Source organism: Bos taurus, chromosome 17, assembly GCF_002263795.3.
Source record: "Bos taurus isolate L1 Dominette 01449 registration number 42190680 breed Hereford chromosome 17, ARS-UCD2.0, whole genome shotgun sequence".
Lineage (NCBI taxonomy): Eukaryota > Metazoa > Chordata > Mammalia > Artiodactyla > Bovidae > Bos > Bos taurus.
Genome location: NC_037344.1, coordinates 61,256,809 through 61,280,192, shown reverse-complemented (window position 1 = coordinate 61,280,192; position 23,384 = coordinate 61,256,809). Strand labels below are relative to the sequence as shown.

General features: G+C 52.3%; 1 protein-coding gene across 11 annotated transcripts in view; it reads right to left on the bottom strand.

Moving 5' to 3' along the window:
* TPCN1 (two pore segment channel 1) overlaps nt 1-23,384 on the bottom strand; it is a 60,529-nt gene that overhangs the window by 6,283 nt on the left and 30,862 nt on the right. For all 11 annotated transcript variants that reach the window (XM_024977757.2, XM_024977759.2, XM_010814053.4 and 8 more), the window contains 19 exons: nt 19,954-20,130; nt 19,422-19,535; nt 18,511-18,641; nt 17,061-17,149; nt 14,982-15,016; nt 14,379-14,437; nt 14,032-14,131; nt 11,638-11,754; nt 11,234-11,358; nt 10,383-10,431; nt 9,838-9,901; nt 8,569-8,613; nt 5,565-5,621; nt 5,106-5,159; nt 3,944-4,016; nt 2,537-2,644; nt 2,159-2,230; nt 1,584-1,673; nt 206-321 (listed from right to left, as the gene is read on the bottom strand). In XM_024977757.2, the coding sequence (XP_024833525.1) occupies nt 206-321; nt 1,584-1,673; nt 2,159-2,230; nt 2,537-2,644; nt 3,944-4,016; nt 5,106-5,159; nt 5,565-5,621; nt 8,569-8,613; nt 9,838-9,901; nt 10,383-10,431; nt 11,234-11,358; nt 11,638-11,754; nt 14,032-14,131; nt 14,379-14,437; nt 14,982-15,016; nt 17,061-17,149; nt 18,511-18,641; nt 19,422-19,535; nt 19,954-20,130 (1,675 nt within the window). The remainder of the gene's footprint in view (nt 1-205; nt 322-1,583; nt 1,674-2,158; nt 2,231-2,536; nt 2,645-3,943; nt 4,017-5,105; nt 5,160-5,564; nt 5,622-8,568; nt 8,614-9,837; nt 9,902-10,382; nt 10,432-11,233; nt 11,359-11,637; nt 11,755-14,031; nt 14,132-14,378; nt 14,438-14,981; nt 15,017-17,060; nt 17,150-18,510; nt 18,642-19,421; nt 19,536-19,953; nt 20,131-23,384) is intronic.

The following is a 23,384-nucleotide window of genomic DNA, read 5'->3' as shown; positions in this document are numbered from 1 at the left end:
CCCAATGCTGGGAAAGGGACAGCAGATGCAGGAAAACCTGGCGACCAAGTGAGCCCTGGGGTGGCAAACCAGACGCTCCGTGGGGGCCAGAGAGGACTTGAGCAAGCGTAGCACATGCCCTGGGGAGGGGGAGGCCTCGGCCAGCTGCACTCCCCGGCACCTGGGACCTGTGGGTGCCACCCCCGCCTGGGCTTCCTGTACTCACCAAAGCTGTTCAGGATGTTGTCAAAATTATTGAGATAGTAATAGCCCTCCTCCACGACGGTCCTGTTGCCCACGGAGTGGTTCAGCCAGCGGTAGGCGTCTGCCACTGTGCTTGTACTGGCCGGGGAGACGGGTAGGGGGAAGGTTACAAGACAGTCGGTCACCTTGACAGAGGACAGAAAATTTAAAGAAACCAAGGTCTGACCGAGGAGCATCTGGCCTGGACCAGCCTGGTTTCCTGCCCAGCACCCACCACCCCCAACCCCCAGCTCTCTTGCCTGTCTTCCTGTCTCAAGGGGAGTCCCCAGGGTGCTGGTGGGAACCCCCGGACTCGCCCCCCACATCCTCCTCCACTTGGCATTTCTCTGCTGCTGGCTAAGACCTTCTCCCTCTCAGCAGCTGCAGGAGGGGAGAGAAAGACAGTACCTCCTCTAGGCAACTCCTCCACCCCGTCCCCACCCGCCAGTCTGCGGTGTGGTCTGGAGGCCGGGTGCCAGCAGAGCCTGGAGAGAGGCCCACTCCTCACGGGGCTCCCCCAGCACCTGGCCGGAGCACTGTATTCTCTTCTGTTCTAAGCAGTCGCCCCTGTTCTGAGAGCTTACTTGCTACTTCCCTTCCAGCCTTTTTGTGGCTCATCTGCTATACCTCACGCTGATGTTTTGACACGTTTGGTCCTTGGGCCCCCGAGGAGCTTGTTCAGAGGGCAGCGCCTGACAGGGTGGGGTCTCGAGTTTGCACTTTTAAGCAGCTGCCCTGGGGGTTCTGGTGTGCCCTAAGATCTGTGACCCACCACTATGGGCTCTGATTCCAAGCCCAGCATGCTGCCAGCGGCTCTGGGACCTTTATCTATCAGTGCTTGAAGCTACAAGGACGGATTCTGAAGAGAATACTGGATGCGTCATGGGGGCCTGGGAGGAAGGAAGGGATCACGGGAGGTTGTGTTACCCACTCTCTGTCCTTCCTGCGTGTATCTGTCTCATCCTGTCAGGACCCTAGCTGACCTGTCTGCCTGTGGCCCCAGCCACCCCAGGGACAAGTAGGAGGAAGCCACGGGCCCCTGGCCTGCACTCCAGCAGTGGAGCAGCCTCCAGTGTTCAGCATGAAGGGAAAGCTGACGGAGGCCTGTTGGGGGAGAGGCTCCCTGAGCCTGCCTGGGGGACGGGGTGACGGGCTCAATGTCCTCGCTTCAGAGAGGCCCCTCCCCTAGCTGCTGCACTGGACTGACAAGCCCTGGAAGCTCAGCACAGCGATCCCAGGGCTGTAATGGGTGCGGTGGCTTCGGGAGTCGGGTCCTGGGGGAATCAGATGGCTGTGCCAGTCCCATCTGGGACCCTCCAGGAACGCAGGCTGCCCCCGGGGGGCCCCGGCCGTGAACTCACTTGCAGCAGTTGGGGTAGAGGATTCCATAGAAGAATTCCATGCCCACGATGGCGAAGGAGTAGTAGAAGATGAGCAGAGTCAGGCCCAGGCTGGGGAGGGTCAGAAGGCACAGGGTGATCGAGGGCCCGGCAGGAGAGCCCAGCTCGCCCAGCGGCCCCAGCACTGCAGACCCCCGAGCTGACCGAGGGGAGACGCGTGCCCCTAGCCAGGTGCGCCAGCCGGAGAGTGCCTGCAGGGGAGGGGCCTCGGATTCAGGTCGGCGGGTGGAAGAATGGCCGGGGTGAGGACTCTCGCACCAGACACCCCTCGACCAGCAAGTCACCCCTTACCTGTGAAGGCAGACACAGGTGGTAAGTGAAGCTGACAGCTCCCCACCCTCCCTAACTATCTCAGACGGCTCAGTGAAGACAAGTGGAGCCAGGGAGACCGGTGGTGGTCAACCTAGATGTCTGTCCTTTCCGGGACTCCTCCTCGCCCCTCCACCACCCCTCACGACAATCCACCCAGCTGCCCGCCCCGAGAGGGCACAAGCCTCAGGGCACCTGGCCCTAGGGGCTCAGAGTCAGGGCGCTACCTGGCCATCCGGGGCAGCAGCTCAAACATGGTGTCCAGCACGTTGCGGTAACGCTTCTTCAGCTTAAACAACCTGAGTGAGGGAAGAGGGAGACCGGCCAGGTCACTTGCAGATGCCGGGCGTGGCTGCAGCCTGGCCAGTACACTGCACCAGAGGGTGGGGTCAGGGCAGGCCCCGGGCCTCTCTGCCCCCTGAGTGCCTCCTCTCCCCCAGTCACCAGCTGGCCACTTGGCTTAGGTGACTGGCACCCTGGGAAGGGCGGTGGCAGTGCCAGGACATTGGGGGCAGGACGGGACGGGCCACCTCTGACACCCAGCCGGTGAGCCTTCGGGCTCCGTCTGGTCACTGCCCGCCCACCAGACCCAGCCCTGCTGTCACCTCAGCAGCTGGAGGGGACGCAGGACCACTATGAAGTAGAAGGGCTCCATGTTGAAGGCCAGAGCCAGCAGTCCCAGGAAGGCAAAGGCTGTGACGGAGAAGTCGAACCTGGGGATGGGGAAGGAAGGAGGAAGAGAAGTGGAGGTCCGCTCAGCCCACCCCCCCAGGCTCCCCCACTCCAGGGGGACCCCCCAGCTGGTAAGGGACAACGTCCCCAGGTTCCTACAAACGTGTACCATTTCCTACGGTGGTGGCCAGGGGAAAGTTGAGAGCAAGGGAGGGTTTTCTTGACAAGAGACTCAAAAAATCAGTGCTGAGGTGCAGTAGGGGCTCAGAGGGTCCCCATGGACCCTCAGAGGTTGTGGCGCTCTGGTTATGACTCTGAGCACACGTGATGATTGGAGCCCACACACCAAACCACCGCAAAGGCAGCTGCAGGCCCCGCAGCCGGCCAGCTTCCTGCCACCGTCGGGTGTCTCTGAGGCTGGCGTCGCTGGGCCTCTCAGTCAACAGTACGCCCCTCGGGGGTTGGAAAGCCTTTCCTGAAGGTCTCACGGCAGACACGGGATACACCAGTGACCCTAGTGAAGGGACTGCGGGTGGGGCAGGACCGCAGTGGAGGCCCCCTGAGGCCAGCTCCCCCCACGCAGGATAGAGGACCGCCCCCCCCCAGATACATATTAAGGCCCTGCACCTGCCAATCACAACCTGCTGCTCTGCCCAGCTCCTCCCTACTCATTAACCTATTTCACTCATGACCGGAGACCACATGAGCGTGGCCTGACTTTGCAGGTGAGCTAACTTTCGTGGGCAGTGAGCGACCTCTTGGGGCCTCTGGAACAGGGACAGGGGCCTCCAGCTCGATGGTGACCATGCATCAGGCTGCGTGCCACCTCCTCTGTGAGTGCTTTGGTTTTCATGGAGGATAAGAGAGCTTAGTTGTCAGGGAGGGGTGTGGGGTTCGGTGACTCAGAAAGAGCCAGCCGGCCTAAGGACCCCCCAAGAGGCCTCATCCAGGAGGGACAGGTGGGGTGGTCCCAGGGAGGAAGATGAGGGCCTGACCCCAGCAGTGCCCAGAGCCACAGGCAGAACCCCTCCAGGAGACAGAGACCCAAGCTGGCCTCGGACCTTCTGGTGGTGGGTGAGGAGGGAGAGGGCCAGTGGCTTTCATCAGAGTTTCTGACGTGGTTGAGAAACATGCTCTGGGGACCTCCTTGGTGGTCCAGGGGCTAGAACTCCTTGCTCCCAAGGCAGGGGGCCTGTGTTCAATCCCTGGTCAGGGAACTAGATCCCACATGCTGCAAAGACTGAAGACGCTGGGCGCCACAACTAAGACCCTCCACAGTCAAATAAATAAATAAATATTAAAAAAAAAAAAAAAAGGAGCGACACATGCTCTGTACTCACAGGTTCCATCCTGAGGACAGGTACTCAATGGGGCCCAGGCCGGCAACTTTCAGGAACAGCTCTACCGCATAGACTGTGAGCAGGAGGAGGCAGTGAGCAGGGGCCCTACTGTGGCCTCCCCCACACCTGGCCTGTCTCTTCTCAGGACTCTCCTAAGGTCTGGTCGTGTGTCCTGCAGACACCCACATCCCACCTGCGCCCGCAGTGAAAGTGTGGGCCCTGGAGCAGGGCCAGGCCCAGATGCTGCCCACCCAGGGCCGCCTGCTAACAAGACCAGCATGTGCTCCCGCTGTCTGGGGGCGGGGGGTGCCAGGCACTGTCTGTCCATCTGACGGATATTTCCTGAGCATGACTTCCGTGCCAGGCATTGCACTGGGTGCTTAGAGTTTAGAGGAAGACAGGGAATGAGTATGTTACACTGGGGGAGGTGTTACATTTGAAACAATCAAGGGCCAGCCTAGATGTGGTCTTGGCCTGCTTAAGAGGCAGAAGGAAGGTGGGAGTCCCTGGAACATGATGAAAGGAGGAGGTGAAGGGGGAGCTGGGGAGGGGACTTCGGGTCACACAAGAGGCACAGCCAGGAATGGACCCCCAGGGCCCTCTGACCCGAGTGTGTGTGCTGAGTCCCTATGCTACTCTGAACTCCGCAGAGGACGCCAGAGGGTACTGATCAAGGCAGTTGAAGTCCCACTTTTTAAGAAGAATGAAAACAATTTGGGACACGGCGTTACTAGTCATGTCTAATGTTTAGACATGATGGGGGGAGAGGAGTGTCAGGCAGAGGGGTGTGGTGAGGGGATGAGTGCACTGGCAGAGGAGACACCCAGGCAGAGGCCCAGGGGTAAGAGAGGGCAGGGGGTCCTGGGGAGTAGGATGTGTTCTGGGGGACAAGGCGGGATGGTGCTGGTGACAGACGAGGCCTCAAATGAAGGCTGAAGGGGCCCCCGTGGCCCTGTGAGTCACGCCCAGCACAGGGACTTGGTCCAAAGGGCAGTGGGCAACCACCAAAGAGTTTAGAACAGGGACGGGGGAGAATCAGACTCAATTTTTGCTTCCCTGCTGCTGACACTTCCCTGCTTTAGAGAAGAGCCAGGAGACCCCAACCCAGAAGGAGGTTCCAGCCAGTGGCGAGGACAAGACCAAGGCCATGTCAGAAACTTACTAGTCAGAAAGACGAGGTGACTCCACGGCACGTGCCTGGAGACGAAGTTCCCACCTGTAAGAAAAGGGGCAGCAGTTGAAGAGGTGGGCGAGGGGCTTCCCTGGTCCAGTGGTTAAGAATCTGCCTGCCAGTGCAGGGGACATGGGTTCGATCCCTGGTTGGGAGAGATCCCATATGCAGGGCAGCAACTAAGCCCATGCTCGAAGAGCCTGGGAGCCGCAACCACCGAGCCCACATGCCGCAACTACTGAAGCCCACGTGCCTAAAGCCCGTGCTCCACGGCAAGAGAAGCCACTGCAGTGAGAAGCCTGTGCACCGCAACAGAGACAAGCCCCTACTCTCCACAACCAGAGAAAACCCACAGCCAGCAACAAAGACCCAGCACAGTTGCAAATAAATAAAAAAAACAGGTGGGCCAGGTGTACCCACAGGACAGGCCAGTCCCCTTGCCGGGCTCACCTTTCAGCATGAAGGTCTCCACGAGGATCCAGACCCCGTTGACCGCTACCACCAAATCTGCAACAGACAGGCTCATGAGAGAGCGAGCACAGGTGGGTGCGGAAATCCACAGGTCACAGCTGCAGCCCCTGGTTAGTTTATAGGCAACTCTGAGAGAATGCAGGGCGGCTCCCTACACCCAGATAACAGGTGCCTTCCTGCTGAGTGCTTTTACCATGAGCTACATCGACCGGTGGTTTCACTTAGAAAACAGCTACAGATTTCTAAAGACACGCTCTCTGTCACTGTAGGGATACCAGTTAAGATGTTCCAGTACAGTAGAAACTATTTTAATTGATAAAAATTTTAAAAACTGTTTCCATAAAACCTGCAGCTTATTCCAAGCTGATGTATAAGATGGACCACATACAAAGGGTTTGAGTACTGACATGTTTCTCCCTAGAGACATCTGCTCTTTCAATGACTCCAGGAACTAATTAGCAAACTTGCACATGCACTTGGCCTTTCGTCTAGCAATCCCACTTATGGGATCCACCCCAATGAGACACTGGCAAAAACAGAATGACATATGCTGAAAGCTGTTTACTGAAGAGCTATTTGTGGTTGCAAAGAAACTGGAAACAGCCTAAATGATGGACAGGAGGCTGGGTGAATAAACTATGAGTACATCCATGAAGTGGTATACTGTCAACCATAAATCTTAATTATGTTGAACTGGTTCATAGGGCTTTTCAGGTCCACTATATCCTTCTACTTTTCTATCTATATCACTAAATTTTTGAAGAGTTTGATATTGAAACTCCAACTAAAAATCTTAATGTATCTACTTAATTGTAATATATAATATATAATGTAATATATAATTGTAACATATAATGGAACCATATGTAATTTTGTTCTATATTTTCCAAGTCTCCTGTAAATGTGTTATCACACTTTCACAATTTAAAAAAATAAAACAAGTTAAAAAAAAATTCATGAAGTAAATGTATCATATCCATAGAAAAGAAAGAAAAAACTATCATCAGCAATTAAACACTTAAATATTTTAAAAAATGAAGAACATCTCTATGTATTAATATGGTGTGGTCTTTAGGACATATTGTTAACTGAAAAAAAGCAAAGCTGAAAAAAGTGTATAAACTGTGCTAGTTTATTTAAGACAGGAAAATGTGCATATATGCACCTACTTTAGTTTTTAAAAATGGAAGCATAAAGTATAACACAAGTTACCCACTGGGGGAGGTGACAGGATTAAATGAGACTTCCTTGAATATATTTTGTCTGGTAGATCTGACTTGTAATCATATATATATGTATTTACATAATTATAAAGCAAAATTAAATGTAAAAAGCAATCTCTAAAATAACGTTTAAATGCTCCATCACTTCATTTTATTTTGGCCGTGCCACACAGCGTGTGGGCTCCCAGTTCCCCCAACCGCGGATCAAACCCCCGCCCCCTGCAGTGGGAGCACAGTCTTAACTCCTGGGCCACCAGGGAAGTCCCCTAAACATTGTTTTAAAAAAAGAAATAAACAGCACCGATGAACCTATCTGCGGGAAGGAATGGAGATGCACATGTAGAGAATGGACTTGTGCACACAGTGGGGGAGGCAGATGGTGGGACCATGGAGAGAAAACAAGAGCACAGACACATTATTGTGTAAAGTGGACCCTGGTGAGAGGCTGCCGTTAACACAGAGAGCCCAGGCTGGTGCTCTAGGGTGACCTAAAGGGGTGGTATGGGAGGAGAGGGAAGTTCAAGTGGGAGGGGATATATGTATAATTATGGCTGATTCGTGTTATTGAAAGGCAGAAACCAACACAACATTGGAAACATTAAAAAGCAAAATTTTTTTGAAATAAATCTAAACATGCATCTAGATGGTGACGTACCCACGTGGAGAAAAACTATTCCGGCTGACCTTAAGACGTAGTCATCTAAATGTTTGTCCCTGCAGTGGTGTTTCTAACAATTTCAATGGTTAGGGTTGTGTTGGTATTGTTCTTTGGAGACTCCATGTGGACTGGGTCGAGTCCACAGAGTGGACTATGTGTGGAGACACAGTGTGGACTGTGAGATATAGCAAGTGAGTGGTTGTGTCAGTATTGCTGGGAACTAGGATTTTAAGCCTGGGAACTTAGATATGAAAGGATGATGGAGTTAGGTAAAAATCCTATAGTCCAAAATTATATCAAGAAAAATTCACAAGCTAGTTTATCTTTATAAAAAAAAAAAAAAAAACCTACCATGGAAACAATAACCAACTCCAAGCAACACGTACTGTTAGCATCTCTGACTGTGATCTCTAAACACCATTTCCCATTAAATGGAACCAGACCTCCTCAGAAAGGGTGAATCCCACCAAACCCCTGGATGAGTAGAACAGTCTGCATCTGTGCAGTCCCACTGGTCATCATTAACCAGATGTGGTTACTGAGTGCTCAGACTTCGGCTACTGTGATGGGAACTGAATTTGTAATTTTAGTTGGCTTAAGTTCAAATAGCCATGTGTGGCTAATGGCTGCCATGTTGGACAACACAGCTCTAGCTCTAACTACCAAACTACAGGACATAAGCAACAGAGGAACATGCGAAAACAAGGCTGAAGGACAAACAATCCTGCTTCTTCAACTAAATACTGCAAGAGGGAAAAAATGGATGGGGGAGAAACCTACAGATTAAAACAGGTCAAAGTGACGTGTCAACCAACCACAATCTGTGGTTCTGGAATTTGATTCCCAAAACCCCAGGTCTGGAGAAGGGGTGATGAACTGGATGAGGGGATTAGATGGACGAGAAAGACTGGCCAGGAGATGATCACTGTTGAAGCTGGGGGATGGGTACATGGCTGCTCATCACAGCCCCTCCACCATCACACGTGCTTGGAATTTTCTATGATGAAAAGCCAATGGCATGACTTAGCCCTCGCCCCTCCACCTTCTGGAGCAGTAAGACTCAGGAGGACAGAGACCTAGAGCTGTGGCACTTCACACTTACACATGAAATACTGGAAGGCCTTGGACTTCACAAGGATATTAATTCCTGTTTGAAAAGAAGAAATGGTAACAGTGAAATTTTCACGTGTAAGTACATAATCACCAACCACATATGTCATGCATGGAAGCAAATGGGGTGTTTATGTCCAGGGGATGAAAAAGGAAGGGCCTGCTCTCAGAGGAACGCCCATTCTTATGCCCCTGGACAACACTGCCATTGGCAACAACTGCTCTGGGAAGAGCCTGGGCAACCTGGAGCTGTGACAGAACAGAACAGGGTTTTGCTGGCTGCTCCTGAAACTTCAAGTTTGCTCCTGGCCTAGACCTGGCGCTGTTTACTCATCCACTTGAATAACGTATCTTCCCAATGGAATGGAAAACTTGCTAAAGAACATGGAATAGTAACAGCTGTGCTCAAAGTTCTATCCTATCTTGCGAGAAATCCCAAAATAGGATATACCATTTTAACTGGTTTTTTATTTTGGCCACACTGAGCAGCACGGGGAACGTCCCCAACCAGGGACAGAACCTGAGCCCCCTGCATTGGAAGCACGGCATCTTAACCACTCGACCGCCAGGGGAGTCTGGCCATTTTAACTCTTGTTCAAAACAGCTGAACTGTAACCCCTGTGAGCTAAACATATCCTGTGTGGAACTTCAAAACTGGCATGAAATTCAGAGAAAACTACTAGGTAAATGATACGGTGGACTCAGATGTTAAAAATTTTAATTTTATATGATACAAGCATTGATCAGATACACTAACTATATATCCTGATACAAGAGGAAGGTAAAAACTCTATTGTAAAAGGCATGTTTCACAACAGAATGTATAATGTAATCCCCTCTACTGTTTTTAAAAGGCATAGAAAATAACCCGTAACAAAAGAAAACACATCAGAAAATTAATACTGATTATCTCTGTGTGGTAGACGTTCCTTTTCTTCTAATTATCTAACTTTGTATACATTTCCTTCAACGAATAATAGTTCAATATTGATTGAACTATTCAATAATAGTCGAAAAAATAACCCACAATTCTTTTTTGTTTGGTTTTTACGTTACTGATTTCCCTCCCTAGTCCAATACTAATTCTCTGCTGGGGTCATCACACTCTCTTTTACACACACAGACAGTTCATATGCATGTGCGCGTGTACACACACACCCACCCACCCACTCTGGTCATGTTCTTTAAATCTTCATCAGTGGCCTCTGGAAACCTCCATTCGTCCCCAGCAGTCAGGACGCAACGTTCAGGTCAGCCTTACCTTTGAAGATGAGGAATGCTGTCCTGGGAAGCTCATCAAACCAGTGTTCTCTATTTCTCTTTGCCTGACCGAGGAACAGGGCCATGGGGGAGAGAGTTAGGACCAGGGACTGGATCCCAGCCCTGGGGACCAGGGTGCCGCTTTCCTTTCCTGCTCTCTGACTAACTCGGGAAACCACGAAAACACTCAGGGATCTACAGAACAACCAAGCCAGCCGAGGCCTGCCGGCCTTTGCAGTGTGCTGTGCACTGGCATTATTTTACATGATCCTGAAACTAACGCAGCAGGGTAGGGCTCTCATGGCCCCACTTCCCAGGCGAGACAAGCCTCGGAAAGGTTCCATAACCTGCCGGACGCCACACAGCGACTAATGGGGTCTGAGACTCAGGGCTCTTAACTGGGACGGCATATTGCAGGGGGATGGGCAGATTTGGCCGGGGGCCACCTGTTCTCTCTACAATGCATGGCGCCCAGCCGAGAGCTGGACCGGCCTCATCCCCCTCCCATGGAACCGTCGGCCTGGTCCCTCCCCGGAGAGCACCCACCTTCCACTTTAAGGCGGCAACTTCATAAATATCATGAAAGTCCTTCAGGCTGTCATAAGCAACAAGAAAGGGCAAAAGAAAAAAAAAATCAGGGTACGTTCCCACAGAGCTTCAGTGTTTCTCACACCCACCTGCCTACGGTCACCTTCGAGAGGTGGAGGGGGTGACATCTGAGAGTCCCAGCCCATTGGGGCCCAGGGGACGGGTACCTGCTGGCTTTTCATCTCCTCCTTCCCCCAGACTATTGATACTTCATCCTCTCAATCTACACTGACTACCACTGGCTTGCGTTCCCCAGAGAGCCAGCCCCCGAATGACTACCACTGTCAGACAAGGATGGAGCATCCTTTGGCAGAGGACTAACTAGAACAACGGGGGCTGAGAGGTCAGCCCAGACCGAGCTCTCTCACCCTCATCTCTACAGCAGGCCTGCTGCTTCTCAAATCGAAAAGAAAAGGGTTTTGGTCATCAGCAGCCAGAAGACCAAGACTGACCGTGGACAGCTCGGGGCCCGTTCTGAGGCTGTGCCAGGGCTGTGTGTGTGTGTGTGTTGTTCACGGTGCTCTGTGGATCTGTTCACATGCAACTACCCAGCTTGCTCATGGCTCGAGGGTGAGCAGCTGGGCCAGTCCATTCTACTAGCCAATACATTCCTTTCTTGTTGTGAATTTAAATTGGACGTGGGTTGGACTCTGTCATTTGTAAGAAGAATCCTGAGCAATAGGGTCTATGTGCATAAAACGCTCTGCAAAGAAAACTAAGTGTCTAAGGGCCTCTCTGCCCGCCAGGCACCCCAGAGCCTCTTGTCAAGGCCTCCTTCGGCTGTACTGCACCCACTTGGGATCCCTCACCTGAGCAGTGGCGTGTTGCTCTGATTCAGGGCCTTGAAGGTGAGATAGCGCTCCCCCGCACTCATCCGGGGCTTGTAGAAACGCATCAGGCCTTCGAACTGCCTGTAGGAGATGCCGGCAGGCCTCTGGGGAGAGAGGGAAGATGGCCACGTGGAACACAGGTAAACGCAGAGTCCAGCTGCCCCTTCCCCTGGGGGGAGCCATGCCCGATGTCCTGCATCACGTGGGATCCCAGGGCACCCTGTTCTCTCTCTGTTCTCCCAAGGGTAGGACCCCTGGTTTCTGAAGCTGCTGTCCCTTCTACGCTTAGCAGATATTGGGAGGTGGGGTGGAGGTAGGGGGAGGAAGGGCAGGAGAACAAGGACCAACCCCCCTCCCTGGCTCAGCCCCTGGAACCCCCCTACCCGCTGGCTGACAAGCAGGCGGTAGGCGTGCTGGATGGCAGTTCGCTTGTGTAGCAGCAAAGACTTGAACTTGCGTTTCTCGATGTCATTGAAGGTGTCAAATACCACGGCCAGGAGCTGAGAGGGAAGAGCAGAGACCTGGTACCCATGCCGACTGGGCCTCAGGGAGCTAGGGAACAGTTCCCCAGCCTCCAGAGGGCGCTCCTCCAGCCACCCTAGGAAGGCAGGTTGAGAAGAGCCTCTCCCCTGGCCAGGTGTAGGAAGTTCATCTCCAAGTCTTAGGAGAAGGTCATTCATTGCCGTTGTAAATTTCCCCTCTACAGATTCGTGAAAACACTATTACATTTTCCCCCAGTTTTTCTTCTCTGCCTGTATAGCTCATCCCTGCCTGGGCAGTTTTATAAGGGGAGAGAAGCTGTGAGGGGAACACGCTGGGGCCTTTGCCCCATTTAGGTCTGTGTGACAGCCGGGGAGGCTGTGTGCCCATCCTGTGCCCTCCCAACCTCAGAGCAGGGAGGGACATCGCTGTCCCTTCCTCCCCTGTCCCCATGTTCCTTCTCCTGCTGAGTCTGTGTGGCCCTAGAAATGAGGGGCAAGAGGTGGCCTGCACTCAAGGGCACAAGGTTCTGGAAGTGCCCAGTTCCAAAGTCAGCATGTAGACAACACAGCCTGCGTTATCAGAGGGCGATGGGAGGGCGGGAGCAGAATTTGAAAGAAGCCTTTTTGAGGCTTCTTTCAAAATATTTCAAAAATATTTTGAAATATATTTGCCTTTCCATCCCCTCAAACTGGCCCCCTACATTTCCCTTTCCATCCCTTCAAACTGGCCCCCTACATTTCCCTTTAGATCAAAGGAGTCAGCAAACTTTTTCTGTAAAGGGCCAGAGAGCAAATATGTGAGGCTCTGCAGGCAAGATGGTCTCTGTAGAAATCACTCAACCCTGTGGGTGTAGCATGAAAGCATTCATAGGCTATATGCAAATGAATGGGCATGGCCATGTGCCAATAAAACTTTATTGACAAAAACAGGTGGTAGGCCAGGTTTGGGCCCGCAATGGCTGACTCATACCCTGTATTTTCACAGTTCAAAATACCTGTTAAAGCAAATAATTACACATAACGCTATTTTTAGGATTCTAAACTAACAACGGTACAAAAGAACTCTAAGATATACAAACAGATATCCAACATACTTATTTTGGGTCTTGAGAAATTAAAAAAAGAAAATATTTTCCTGCTTAAGACATCACATTTTAAGGCAGGGACGGGAGCCTGGTGGGCTGCCGTCTATGGGGTCACAAGGAGTCAGACACGACTGATGTGACTTAGCAGCAAAAGCACAAGTCTACCCCCAGAGAAAGTGTTTTCCATTTCTAAACCGGGCCTGACTGTGGTGACTGGTTTGGGGATGCTCATCAGAAGTATAAAAATAAATGCAAGACTTGGTAAGTCCTCTTCCTTATAATTCTGGTCTCAGCACCAGCCTGATGGCCTGGTCTGGGAGAAGGTGATCTGCTGATGGCAGGAACACTCCTGGTGGCCAGTCGAGCCTCCAAAAACACCTCCAAAGTTCCCAGTGTGCATGGGGACTACACACTGTCCTTAAAGGAACGTGTTCTGTATTGGGTTTCCCAGGGGTTCATAATAAACAGGGTAGAAATACACAGGACATTCCTGGCATGTGCGTACAGTGGGATGGGGTGGTTAAGAGCAGGGCTCTGGAATCAGACCAGCTCACCTGGCCACTCGAGCTGTGCAGGCAAGGCTGACTCACCCTATCGGTCTGATCCTCAGTTTCCTCAGCTATAAATTGAGAATCATAATCAGACATCTAGGGTTTGAGTGTTAAATTATTTAACCTCTATCCATAAAGCACTTGGCATAGTACCTGACTAAGGCTTCAGAAGTGTCAGCTTTTCCAGGTATTATATGTTCGCCCTGAGAAGGAAAAGGTTCCAGGGTAGTTTTGGTTTCAACTCCAGCTCTGGGACTTCCTTGGTGGTCCAGGACTCTGTGCTCCTAACGCGGGGCGCCCGGGTTCAATCCCTTGGTCAGGAAACTAGATCCCGCATGCCACAACTAAAGATCCCACAGGCCGAAATGAAGACCCACCCAGTGCAGTCAAATAAATGAAAAAGTGAGCGAACGAATGACAAGCTCTAGCACTGTCAGCAGCAGCAGCACTAACCCAGAGAGGCTAGTTACTGCTGGTAACCGGCTGAACTCAAGTCCTGACAGGGCATTCCTAGTCACACCACACCTGACTAGGGTCTAGGACTTCCTTCCCCTGTGTTCCACCCTCGGAGGTGGATGGCCACCCCTACTTTATCCCCACGATGCCCAGCACGGCGATGGCTGGGGCTGGTCCTCAGAACAGAAGCCAAGGCCACTCACCAGGTTCATGATAAAGTACAGCTCAATGGAGAGGTACACGATGAAGAAGACGCAGGACCAGGGGTTCCGGGAGTAGGAGGGCATCATCACGTCTGGGAAGCTGTATTTGCAGAGCATTACCCGCAAGGCCCATGTCTGCCAGTCTCTGCTTTCTCTAAGGACATCCCTCTTTCTGCCTGCTCCTCCCCCGCCCCTCCCCTACTCTCAGCTCACCAGGCCACTCCCATCCCTCATGGTGGCCCTGAGCACCCATCTGAGCCAAGACGTGGAATACCCTTGGCTGAAAAGGAGACAACCCTGGGCACTACCAGAGGGCAGGCAGAAGCCAAAGCAGAGCCCAAACTTACTTGGCGGTGGTCAGAAGGACAAACAGACTGATGATGCTGTTCTCCAGGGTGCTGAAGTACTGTGGGGACAGGAGGGCCAGAGGACACATGGGTGCCAGCCAATGGCACACACCACCGGAACGGGGTGTGTGCAGGGGGTCATCTCCAGAGCCCTGCCCTCCCCCACCCCACCCCACCCATCCCTTCCTCCTCCCGAGGGATCCCTGAAGGATGGCAGAAGAACAAGCAAACTCGGAGTCCAAGGCTGCCTCCTTCCTGAGCTCAATGCTTCTGGCAGAAGCAGACACCTGGCCTTGGGACTTGTCTCCCAGAGAATCACATGTTCTGCACAATGAGCTGGGCTCTCCTCCACCACTCCTCTGCCAAAATGTTTCAGTGTTCCAGATTTGATCCTGGAAACATCCCTCTCAACGACAGGACAGGGGATGCCCCTGGCGCTCAAAGAAGGAACTGAACGTTCAGGTGCCATAAGCGATGATGAGAAACCAAGCAGGGCATCCCTTCCTAACACGGCTGGTGGCGGGGAGGTCAGTCCAGCCGCCTGGCCTGAAGTGAAAAGGTCCCACATACAGCAAGACACAGACAAACGCACTGATTACTTACGGGGTCTGAAGGATTAGGGGAGAATAAGTAGAAACCTAGAAGAAGGTGGTGGGAAACATAGGTTAGAGCAGAAGTCCCAAACCCAGATGTCAATACGAATAAATGTAAATGAGAGCAGTGGGCAGAGGGAAAGCATAGGGCGTGGTGGGGACCGAGGCAGAGCACAACGCATGCTCTGACTGAAGGCACCAGGTACCTGCTGCCATTCGGGAACGTGATCCAAGCACCACTATAGCTATTATTAAAAAAGGCTAGTTGGGGACCTTTCTGGTGGTCCAGCGTTTAGGACCCTGTGCTTCCACTGCAGGGGGCTGGGGATCCCTGGTCAGGGAACTAAGATCCTATGTGCTGTACCGTGCAGCCAAAAAACACAAAGGCTGGATGTGCAAAGCAGTGACTCTAGTTAATGACACCATTATTGTGGGTTTCAAAGTTGCTGGGAGAGTAGATCTTAAAGTTCTCATCAGAAGGGAAAAAAAAACTATAATTATGTATAAAGATGATGTTGTTAACCAGATCATTCTGCAGTTATGTTCATAATAAACCATTATGCTGTACACCTGGAACTAATACAGTGTTATGTCGATTACATGTCAATTTTTTTTTAAAAAATAGAAGTTTAAAAAAAAATTTAAGATTTTAAGGCTGGAAATCTGTATTTTCATGTTAAAAAATCTAGTTTTTAAAAATGCTGGCTCAAAGGACTTCCCCAGTGGTCCAGAGACTAAGACTCAGCTCCCAGTGCAGGGGACCAGGTTGGATCCCTGGTCGGGGAACTAGATCACAAATGCTGCAACTAAGACTTGGAGCAGCCAAATAAATAAACAAACATTTTAAAATATATATTAAATAAAAATAAAAATTAATTTTTTTTAAGACTTCACCTGCCAGTGGACGGGGTGCAGGTTCAATCCCGTCAGGCAGCTAAGATCCCACATATCTCGTGCCCCAAAAACCAAAAAAATGTAAACAGAAGCAATGTTGTAACACATTCAATAAAGACTTTAAAAAATGGTCCACATCAAAAAAAAGAAAAAAAAAAACTTAATAAAATAAAACATAAAATGCTGGCTCAACACTTTCAGACCAAACAAAACTCATCCATAGGCTGGGTCTGGAACCCAGACTGCTGGTTTGCAATCTTTGGTTTTGAGAACATGACAGCCAAGTAACAACTTCAAAGGGACCCCACTGTTCTGCAGCTGAGGGTCCAAGGTGGGGGCACCATCAATTTCCTCCCTCTTGCAATGGGCTATTCCCCTGAGCCCTTGAAATCCTGAAACTCTGCCCCTAAGGGAAGTCAGCCCCTCGGAACACCAAGGAAATTCTATCCAGAGTGGGGTGGGGTAGGTGGGAGTCAATGGCTCAGGGAACAGAGTGTCACGAGAGTCTGGGGGTTTCAGCACTGGCGGGGGCCTTAGAGTCACGGCCCTCTGGTTCCACTGTCTCTGCCATCTGAGCACCAGGGAAGGGACCTTGGGCTCCCCTGCCGTGTTCTGAGACTGCCACTGTCTAAAGCCCATGTCTGAATGTGGGAATTGCATCAATACTTGATCTTATCTGAAGAGGCAAGGCCTCCTCGGTGTTAGAAAGGGCATGACCTTGCTTTAACACCTAGTGAAGCTGAACTATGTTGACCCTAAGGTCCCAGGCATATGCTGTAGAGGAATCTCCCCTGTGTGCGCACCGGGAAAGGCAGGAGAATGTTCGCAGCAATGTGATCTGCAATAGAGGAAAATGCCCACCAACGGAGGAAGTGATAAATAAGCGTGGGTATATTCACGTATTGGATCACAACACTGTAGTGAAAATGAATGGCTTACATCTCCACGCATCAGCGTGAATAAAGGCCGGGGGCACCCCTGGGAGCAAAAGGGAACTGAGATCAAGAAAGGTTACAAAGGTGGCTTCTATTTTTTTCTTCCCCCCAATACCGCATTTCCTAAGCGGGAGTCCACAAGTGTTTCTATCGTTCTGAAAACCTTCCAGAATTTCTAAAACCATCAAAGTGCCTTTTTTCTCAACGATGAGTTTGCTTTTAGAGACTGCCTGCGTACTGGGGCTCAGGAAAAAACTCACCGAGGATGGCGAAAATGATCATGAAGAAGAGGAGAAGCAGGAGGATGTCCATGAAGGGCGGCAGGGACTGAAACATCTGACGCAGGTTGCTGGGGGGGAGACAGGGCCAGGAGGGTGAGGGCCGGTGGGCGGTGGGCTAGGGCCCAGGGACATGGTCTGGGACTGCTCAGTGAGGGGTGCCCTGTTGAGATGGGGGCCTGGTGCTCCCAACCCCTGGAACGCTAAATCCCACCGCACCCTGGCTTGTGACGGCATGCTTAGTGATCTCCTAGGACTTCCACTCAGGCAGTGATGGGCAAAGAACCAGGGCAGGCGTGGCGCTTACTGAGCCCAAGCAGGCAAGTGCCTGCAAGGGATGGAGCAGGCAGGCCAGGGCCGGGTACATGGCCTCAGGTGCCAAGGTCAGTCTGCACGGTATGCAGGAAGACATTTCAGGGCCATTCAGTCCGAGGACATGTGTCTCCGGTTTTGCAGACAGGGAACCAAGAGTGACCCCATGGGCTTCCCCAGTGGCTCAGACAGTGAAGTGTCTGCCTGCAATGAGGGGGACCTGGGTTCGACCCCTGGGTCCGGAAGATCCCCTGGAGAAGGAAATGGCAACCCACTCTAGGACTCTTGCCTGGAAAATTCCATGGATGGAGGAACCTGGTAGACCATAGTCCATGGGATCTCAAAGAGTTGGACACGACTGAGCAACTTCACCAAGAGTGAATGGCTAGCCCGCTCTCATTCATAGGACCCCAGCCAACAGGTTTTCTAGATGGATTCTCAAAACTCAGTCGGGGGCTTCCCTGGTGGCTCAGTGGTGAAGAATCCACCTGCCAATGCAGGGGACATGGGTTCGATCCCTGGTCTGGGAAGATCCTATATGCCTCAGAGCAACTAAGCCCATGAACCACAACTACTGAGCCTGTGCTCTAGAGCTGGAGAGCCACAACTATTGAAGCCTGAGCGCCTAGAGCCCATGCTCTGCAACAAGAGAAGCCACGGCAATGAGAAGCCCTCGCACTGCAACTAGAGAAAAGCCCGTGCAGCAACGAAGACCCAGCACTGACAAAAAATAAACAAAATCATTAAAAAAAAAAAAAAAACTCAGCTTGAACTTAGGTTAATGGCCTGTTTTGAGTTCAGTCCCCCAGTCCCAGGGAAGGTGTCAGGACTGCCTGCTGAGTCGCGCAGACTTCACTGAGCTCCTGCTGCAGGCTGTGTTTGGGCAGATACTGTGCCGGGAGCCCCAGAGAAGCACAGGTAATGATGGGAGAGCGCCCTGCAGTGGGAGGCCCACCCTCCTCTCTGTGAGGGTCGAATGGCAGAGGGAAGTGATCAGGACTGTGACCTAGCCAAGTGCAGGAGGGACCTACTCACTAAGTGACTCACTGGCTCCACGGACCCAGGGGGCCAGGTTGGGCCGTGAGAGCACCTGAGTGAGCAGCTCCTCCCCAGGCCTTACCGCCGGACGCCGCCGCAGTACCGACAGTCCACCAGGAAGATGCAGCGCAGCGCCCGGGTCACCCGCATGTGTGACGTCTGCCGTACCAACACCACGATGGCCTCCACGAACTGCACCACCAGCACGGAGGTCTGGGGGAGGCCGGGCACAGCGCACTGTCAGCCCCTGCGCCCCAGGCCCAGACAGAGGGCCGGCTAGATACTGGCCCCCGCCAGTCCTCCCCATCCCGGAGGGGAGTCCAGAGAAGCCCTTCCCTCGCCCTCTCTCACCTCCCCCAACATCAGGCAGAGAAGTCCACTGCTGCTGGCCCAGGAGAACAAGCTTCAGGGTGATCGATGCTCCCAGCAGCTCATTAGAGGGTACCCGCTGAACAAAACCACCACTCCGCAGGCCGCAGCCACCCACCCCCTGGTTCTAGCTACCCCCTGAGGGCCCCTGGGGTCTTCGGCACATCCTGATCTCCAATTCCTTGGGCACATCCTCCCCGTCAAGTGTGTGCGCTTCTGACACTGCTAAATACCACTCTGACATATCCCAACCTATGTCTCTCTCTGCTACAGAGAAAGTGGACAATATGGCATTGACTGGCACGGCTGTGGAGGCCACACCAGGCTGCTTTGGAATCCCAGCTCTCCGGGATCCAGATCCCATTCTCTTGCAACTGGCTGGATGTAAACTAGGAATAGTAACACATTTCCCACAAAGGTCACCATGCTGGTGCTTGGCCTGAACTAAATACTGGATCATGTTAGCTACTGTTAGCACCACCGTGACACCCAGAGCAAAGCTGGAAGCATGGTGAGCTCCGGGACCCAGAGTTACGCTTCGCAGCGCATGGGGGATTTGCAGTTGAACTGAGGATACAGGCTTGAAGTTGACAAGGAAATGCTGGAAAGAGATGAACACATCACCTTGACCATGGTCCTTCTGTGCCGGATGAAGGTGTGAAGGCCCAGCCACCGCAACTTCATGCAGAGTTCAAACACGACCACCACCAGGGCGAACAGCTCCAGGGTTGCGTGGACCTGCAGCCACAGGGCATGAAGGAGACGCAGCGTCATCAGCCACTCCCCAGTAGGAGAAGTGAGCGCACCTGCTGGCTTTTCTTTGGAGACAGCGGGCGGGACTGCTGATCAGGTATGCTGTTCACCTGGAGCCAAAGCATGGCCACGGGTCCTAAGTGAGGCAGTCCGAGGGCGGCCCCTGCCCCTCCTTGGAAGTTACAAGGGAAGGGAATCCCAGGGAGACTGGGGGTGGTGCATTCCCTCAGGCGGGGACCCCAGGCAAGACTGGTGAGCCAGCTACTCCCAGGGCCTCCCCGTTTGAAATCCGTGGGGTGTCTCCCCTTCCAGAATGTTCCCTTTCAGGCTTGAGTTACTCTGCCCGCCTTCCCACCCCCGAAACCCCCAGAGAGCCGCGGCTCGCGGCCACCGGGACACTCACGTAAATGCCCAGCCGGAGCGCGGGGACGGCGGGAGCCTCGCACAGGGAGAGCAGCAGCAGGAGCAAGGCCGCGGACAGCTCCATCAGGTAGAAGAGGTGGTTGTGTGCGAAGAGGTAGGCCGCCAGAGCTTTGGCGTTCTTGGGGTGGGTGAAGAACTTGTCGTTATTCTCGCCTTCCTGAAAGAGCGAGAGTCGCGTGAGCCCGCGGGAAGCAGTGCGCCTGGGATGCAGAAGTGGCTGGGGATGTGGGACGTGTGGTGGGCGGGGGAAAGGGGCGGGCCCTTGGCAGGTGGGTGGAGCTTCAGGCCAGAGAGGACGGAAAATAAAGTATTCTCTTCACAGCTTAGAACACCCCTCAGGTCTCGCCCTTGCCACTGATGCGGCTTCAAAGACTTGCTTCTTTCCAAAACTAGTCGGAGGACTCAAAGGATAAAACGCGCAAGAGATCAAAGGGAAGCGGGCGCATCTGGTCCCTTCTGAGACCGAAGTCTCACTCTCAGGTGTGGGATGTTAAGTGCCCGGGGTCTGGGGTAAACTAGTCATGACTGTGTTCTGGCTCCGCCCCCTTCTCCCTGGGCAACATGGAAACTGTTCTTTCACCTTTACAACCATCCATGGGTTAACGATCGACCGTACTTACTCCCAGGGCTCTTAGGACAGCGTCTGGCACACGGAAAGCTCCCTGAAGAGGTGACCTGTTATTATTTACTTTAAGCTAGTAACATTGAGGGGAAAGCTTGAGGGTCCCTTTATCAAAATCCTGGTTTATTCAGCTTTCCCCATCCCATTTATCTTTTTAAAGAGTTTTTGGATGTGGGACCATTTTTAAAGTTTTTGTTGAATTTGTTACAATATTGCTTCTGTTTTATGTGTTGTTGTTGTTGTTTTTTTTTTTTTTTTTTTTTTGCTTTTTGACCATGAGGCATATGGGATCTTGGCTCCCCAGCTAGGGATGGAATCTGCACCCCCTGCATTGGAAGGCAAAGTCTTCTCAACTACTGAACCAACAGGGAAGTCCCCTTACTTCTTAACTGACTCTATTTCCACCTTATTTCCTAAGCCCTTGATGCTTTCATCCCAATAGTAACGAGACAGCGGCTGGCCCCACTGAGTGCCTTCCACTGAGCCCCGACATTCCTTTCAGTCCTGACAATTTGTCTTCCAGGTAAGTGCTTCTATTTCTTCTCATTTGACAGCAGTGACAGGGAACTTCCGTAGCACCCAAGCCCATACAGCCAGGCAGCCTGGTTCCAGCAGCCCTGTTCTGTCTATTCTTGGCCTCCTGCTGATGATGCAGAAAACAAATGATGGAGCCTGGGGAATGGTCCACTTGAGAATACAAGCTGATGACCCTCCCTGTTAGGATCGGTCTTCTGGGGGAGGTAGGGGATCTTCACTGCCTCCCTGAGGTTGGTGGGCACAGGTCTAAGTAAAAGAGGTCCCACCTCATCAACTTCATCACCTCAGTACCCCATCCAGCAGCGTACACATAGACAGCATTTACTTTTCATGCATTGCCTTGCTTCAGTGCTTCTCAATTGGGGGCAGTGTTGACCACCTGCCCTCCCCTGACTCCACCCCAGGGCTGGAGACACGTGTAGTTGTCACACCTGGGGGGTGTTGCTGGCATCCAGAGGGTCAGTTCCAGGGATGCTGTTAAAATGCACAGGGCAGCCCCTCACAACAAAGAATTATCCCGTCCTAAACACCAATGATGCTGAGTCAGGAGAACCTATCTCATTCACTCTCAGCACACTCAGAACAGAGGCTCTTGCCCTTGGCTCCAATCTCTAGAGGAGAAAAGGGTCAGAGCCCCAGAAGGGACACCCAGAGCCTTTCCAAAAGCATTCTGGGTGTTCTTGAATGCAGGCAGACCTTCAACTATTCCAATATTTGGCTCTTGTGGGATGAGGCCACATGCAACCATCCTCATAAACCCTTGTTCTGGCAAAAGTGAAACTAACACATTCGTGCCCGGTGATTCCTCCAGAAGTTACAAAGCCAGGTTAACAGGAAGAAGTGTCTCTGGGCCAGGTGGCACATGGTGCCATGGAAGGAGCTCTGGCCAGTGGGCTCCTGTGCTAGCTGGAGGTGGCTTCAGCTCTCCAAGCTTGTTACAGAGAACTGGGAGAGCAAGAGATATAGTCAAGACCTCAGTTGGCAGTGTCTGGTGCACATAGTGGGCGTTTAATAGATGTTTGGTAAGATGAAGCATTTCTGCAAGAGATCATTCTCCAGGCGCCTGTTAGGCCGAGGACTGTCCAGTAGCTGGGAGTCGGCTGGGAGCTCTGACCTTGGCTGTGGTTTGCAGTGGAACTTCAAGCGAGTCACTTCCCTGAAGCCAGATACATCACTATCCTCATGATCAAAAAAAAATAAAAGGCAAACCACAGACTCGACAGGGCAGGGAACAAACATCCTGGAGTCACACGGTGGGTGAGCTGGGCAAGCCTCGCTCCCCGTCCTGTGATCTGTGCCGGCTGTGGTTTTCACCACCACCGCCCTGGCCACAGGGGTCGCACATGGTTGCCTGGGGAGCTTCTGGCTTGGACTTCTAGAAAATGCAATTCTCGGGTAATTTCTTCCAACAGGTAGCCAGGGATGAAGGTCTGGCAAGAGGAAACCACTGACATGGAGCTCTCAAATCTGACCTCGGGGACTTGGAATTGCCTCAGGGCAGATGGACGGAGAAGGCAATGGCAACCCACTCCAGTACTCTTGCCTGGAAAATCCCATGGACGGAGCCTGGTAGGCTGCAGTCCACGGGGTCACTAAGAGTTGGACACGACTGAGCAACTTCACTTTCACTCTTCACTTTCATGCATTGGAGAAGGAAATGGCAACCAACTCCAGTGTTCTTGCCTGGAGAATCCCAGGGATGGGGGAGCCTGGTGGGCTGCCATCTATGGGGTCGCACAGAGTCGGACACGACTGAAGCGACTTAGCAGCAGCAGCAGCAGGGCAGATGGAAGATGAGGCCTTCCCCAGCAAGGACCAAGTGAAATAGGATCTGGGTCCCTATCCTGACTCCGATGCTAAGGCTTCCCAGGTGGTGCGGTGGTAAAGAATCACCTGCCAATGTTGAAGACGCAAAAAACCTGGGTTCGATCCCTGGGTTGGGAAGGTCCTCTGGAGGAGGAAATGGCAACCCACTCCAGTACTCTTGCCTGAAAAATCCCAAGGACAGAGGAGCCTAGTGGGCTACAGTCCATGGGGTCGCAAAGAGTCGGACATGACTGAGCACGTGTGCACTAAGAACACTGGCCTTATTTCCTAGAGGCTGATCACGAACTAGGAAATTTTATGATTAGGAAAAATAAGAAGCCAGGCCAGCGGTATGTGACTTCCAGGCCTTTAATCTCTGCTCCCTGGGGCAGAAGTCCACAAAGAAAACTAGGAGGGTCTTGGAGGCAACAGGAGCTCCGAGCACA